Source organism: Sphaeroforma arctica, assembly GCF_001186125.1.
Source record: "Sphaeroforma arctica JP610 unplaced genomic scaffold supercont1.369, whole genome shotgun sequence".
Classification (NCBI taxonomy): Eukaryota; class Ichthyosporea; order Ichthyophonida; genus Sphaeroforma; species Sphaeroforma arctica.
Genome location: NW_014040189.1, coordinates 510 through 4,532, shown reverse-complemented (window position 1 = coordinate 4,532; position 4,023 = coordinate 510). Strand labels below are relative to the sequence as shown.

The 4,023-nt window shown below is 39.9% G+C and overlaps 1 protein-coding gene across 1 annotated transcript; it reads right to left on the bottom strand.

Moving 5' to 3' along the window:
• Window positions 1–387: 387 nt before the first annotated feature.
• SARC_05658 (hypothetical protein) lies at window positions 388–3,578 on the bottom strand (the record flags this gene model as incomplete). The annotated part of the gene is made up of 5 exons (XM_014300468.1): window positions 388–403; window positions 467–588; window positions 1,544–1,651; window positions 2,617–2,700; window positions 3,462–3,578. The coding sequence occupies 5 exons, from the start codon at window positions 3,576–3,578 to the stop codon at window positions 388–390; spliced, it is 447 nt and encodes a 148-aa protein (XP_014155943.1).
• Window positions 3,579–4,023: the final 445 nt, after the last annotated feature.

The following is a 4,023-nucleotide window of genomic DNA, read 5'->3' as shown; positions in this document are numbered from 1 at the left end:
GTGTGTGTGTGTGTGTGTGTGTGTGTGTGTGTGTGTGTGTGTGTATGTGTGTGTGTGTGTGTGTGTGCGTGTGTGTGTGTGTGTGAGTGAGAGAGAGTGTGTGTGTGTGTGAGTGTGTGTATTGTGTGTGTGTGTATTGTGTGTGTGTGTATTGTGTGTGCCTGTGGACTGGCATGTCTGTTGCTGTCAAGGGACCGTTCATCCTATTATCATACACATACAACCGCTATATATATATATATGCGAACAAGTAGAGATCGTCCTACCTATACGTTTAAAGATCGAAGAAAAGGACCCACCAGTTGAACAATATACACAGAAAAAGAAAAACTCAGTTTAGAACACATAGAAAACATCAGTTTAAAACTATACGAAGAAATGAAAAACTCAGTTTAGTAATACACTAAGAAAAGCAACCCCCCGTTTAATACAAATATACAAATACATGCGAGCAAGGTATATATACCTGGGAATCCAGCCAGCACTTGGCACAGCCCGATCACCCTCACCCACATCATCCGAGACTTCCCACTCCTTCTTCTCCCACGGGCCGATTGACTGCGGCCACCGATCCCATGGACCAGCAACCTATAAATAGAACAAGCGTTGTGCGGAATAAGCAGATCTATAAATAGAACACGCGCTATGCAGAACAAGTAATTTATAAATAGAACGGGCGTTATGCAGAACAAGTAATCTTTAAATAGAACAGGCGTTATGCAGAACAAGTAATCCTTAAATAGAACAGGCGTTATGCCGAAGAAGCAACCTATAAATAGAACAGGTGTTGAACATAATGAGCAACCTATATATAGAACAGGTGTTGAACATAATGGGCAACCTATAAATATAACAGTTGTGAAGGAGGAGGATAAGCTCTAATACAATAAACATGAACCGAAGTCAGCGTAGCACGATACAAGCGTGTAGAACGGAGGAAGAATATTACGAAACCAGAGTAGCAGAAGATTCATACAAGACAAAATAAGCGTGCACCCAAGGATGACCAAAATATGATCAAAATATGATCAAAATCTACCCAAAGTATGTCCAAAATATGTCCAAAATCAGACCAAGATAAGACCAAAAAAGACAAAAGAAGCATCACATGGGAAGGCGTAGTACATGACAAGCAGCGGTCAAAGGACTCGAATGAAGCGCAATGTCAATCAACCTAAGCCCAAACAAATGCTATCGATGTGACTATGCAACTAACAAACACACGATTCATCTGCACCAAAGAGCTGATGATAATCCACACATGAAATGCTCACATACAACCACACCACATGGGGACTTATGACTACACAGAATACAACAGTTTAAATGGTGTTGTCTGGAGAATGTATCTGTTGTACATTATGACCAATACCAACGATGTATATATATATATGTGTGTGTGTGTGTGTGTGTGTGTGTGTGTGCATATATATATATATAACCATTAATTCACATAATAGCCCATTAGAATACAAAACACCCAAACTTATCCACAACATAATCCATTTATAAAACAACGCCTTTTTCGCAGCCATGAACGTACCTTTAGTCGCCATAGCAACTCCACCTTTGGGCGTCTGCCATAGCGCATCATCACATTAAAGCGTTCCTTTGCGTCGTGTCGGAAGATGATCTGCGGCTCTTCCGTTGCCTAGAGACGTGATATACGTTGGTACGTAATAGGCGTGATTTACTTAATATCCGTAAGACACATCATATACAATAATACTTGACATTCGTAATATACGCAATATACGTAATATTCGTAATATACGTAACATACGTGATATACGTAATATACGCAATAAAGATAATATGAGTGATATACGTGATATACGTAATATACATAATATACGTGAATATTCGGAACACGCGTAATACACATAATATACGCGATATACGTGATATACGTAGTATACATAATACGTGACATACGTAATATAAATAATATAGGTAATGTACGTTATTTACGTAATATACGTAATATACGTGGTATGCGATTAAAGTCACATATAGAGCGCAATGTTTGTGAACATACATAATATGATTGTAAAACAAATAAGCCGATAAAGAAATATCTTTGAATCAATAGTATATAACGTGCACTACTACTTCGCTTGTAAACGTATGCGTGCACAACAGTACGTTTTGTCATACGATCTGGCCTGTACGGGTGCTACAGGCTGAGAACCAGAATACGGATATGTAAGTCGTTTCCTGCTGATAATGATGACTTACGCAACCAACTAGCAGTGATTGCATGATTCTCTTACACCTGTAGTAGGCCTATAAAACACCATAACATACCTGGAATAAGACCCTACACAGTAGCCACAGTACACTGTCACATACGCGAAGGAGGCATGCGCGTTATGGGTGGTGGGTAGATACCTACCCATCCACTTGAAACGTACTGATTGGCGTTCAATATTACTGGTACACACCTCGATAAGTGAGGCTCATACGACTCCACACATTGACTACCACCGCAGCCGAGAATACGTATAACGTTTGTATTTCGCATAGCCACAAACAAACCGAAAATATATCTTCGGTAATACGTATAACGCTTGTATCCGAACAGCCACAACCCCATCGAAATAAACGTTCGCTTACCTCTGGGGCGAAGTCGGCATCGAGTAGGCGGTCATTGCTTTGTAACCGAGCCATAGGCACAGTGATATAGCGAGTGTCACAGCCCTGCGCCATGAGCAATGGGGTGGCAGGTGAGTGTTAGATAGTAGTGTATTGTGTGCAAGGTACGTATGACAAGGGCAGCGTGTGGATGGGTTGTGCGACTGTGTTGTATATATATATATATATATGTGTGTGTGTGTGTGTGTGTGTGTGTATATATATATATATAATATGCACAGTGTGGTGTTGTGTGTTGTACCGTATGATGCGCGTGGCTCAGTATCAGATTTGTACAATACTCAGCAGCACATACTCCATCCCACACGGACACGCAACAGCTGATATTTAAGTGATAGATAAGCGGACTATGAACAACACAGAGAAAATTACCAATGGAGAATCACGATGAAACTCAAAAGGAACATCTGTGGCAATGTACAAACGTATACAGCTACGACTATACTTATATACACACCCACACACACACACATACATGCATGCATATCCCAACCACGTGTTTCCTGAAGCCTTCCACGCCACACATGTTTTTCCTATACAGACACACACACAAACATGTATGTCCGACCCATACACGTTTCTTGAAACCTTCCACACACACCCACACACACTTGTAAATCGCAACCATACGTATTTCTTGAAGCCTTCCTTACAACACCACACACACACATGTAAATCACAACCATACGTGTTTCTTAAAGCCTTCCACACACCCACACACACACACATGTAAATCACAACCATACGTGTTTTTTGAAGCCTTCCACACACCCACCCACACACATGTATGTAAATCACAACCATACGTGTTTCTTGAAGCCTTCCTTGATGCCGTCCCACGAGCCTTTGGTCATGAAGCAGTTGCCGTCGAATGGCAGCAGCCATGTGGCACCAGCACTACAGACAAGAGTAATTGGTACCATAATTGGAATTAGAATTACCTACCAGAGTGAATATTCACAGGATTGAAATTAGAATTCCATAATACCATAATTGGAATTGGAATTGGAATTGGAATTACATAAATTGATTGATACCATAATTGGAATTGGAATTACATAAAGTGATTAATACTACAATTGGAATTGGAGATACATAAAGTGATTAATATCATAATCGGATATACATAATAGAGTGACTCATACCATAATTAGAAATAGTATTATAAAAAAGTGTTATTGTAACAATAATTGGGACAAGGAATGTAATACCAACTGTCAACATTCTTTTAGCGACTTAACATATCGCTATGAACACACAGGCTTACAAGATTTACAGGTTTTGGATTCTAGGGTTTAATACACCCTAAACCCTAGTCATCGAAGGTAGATGGGCATGGCTTTACTAAGTGTCGTAAAAACTGTCAAT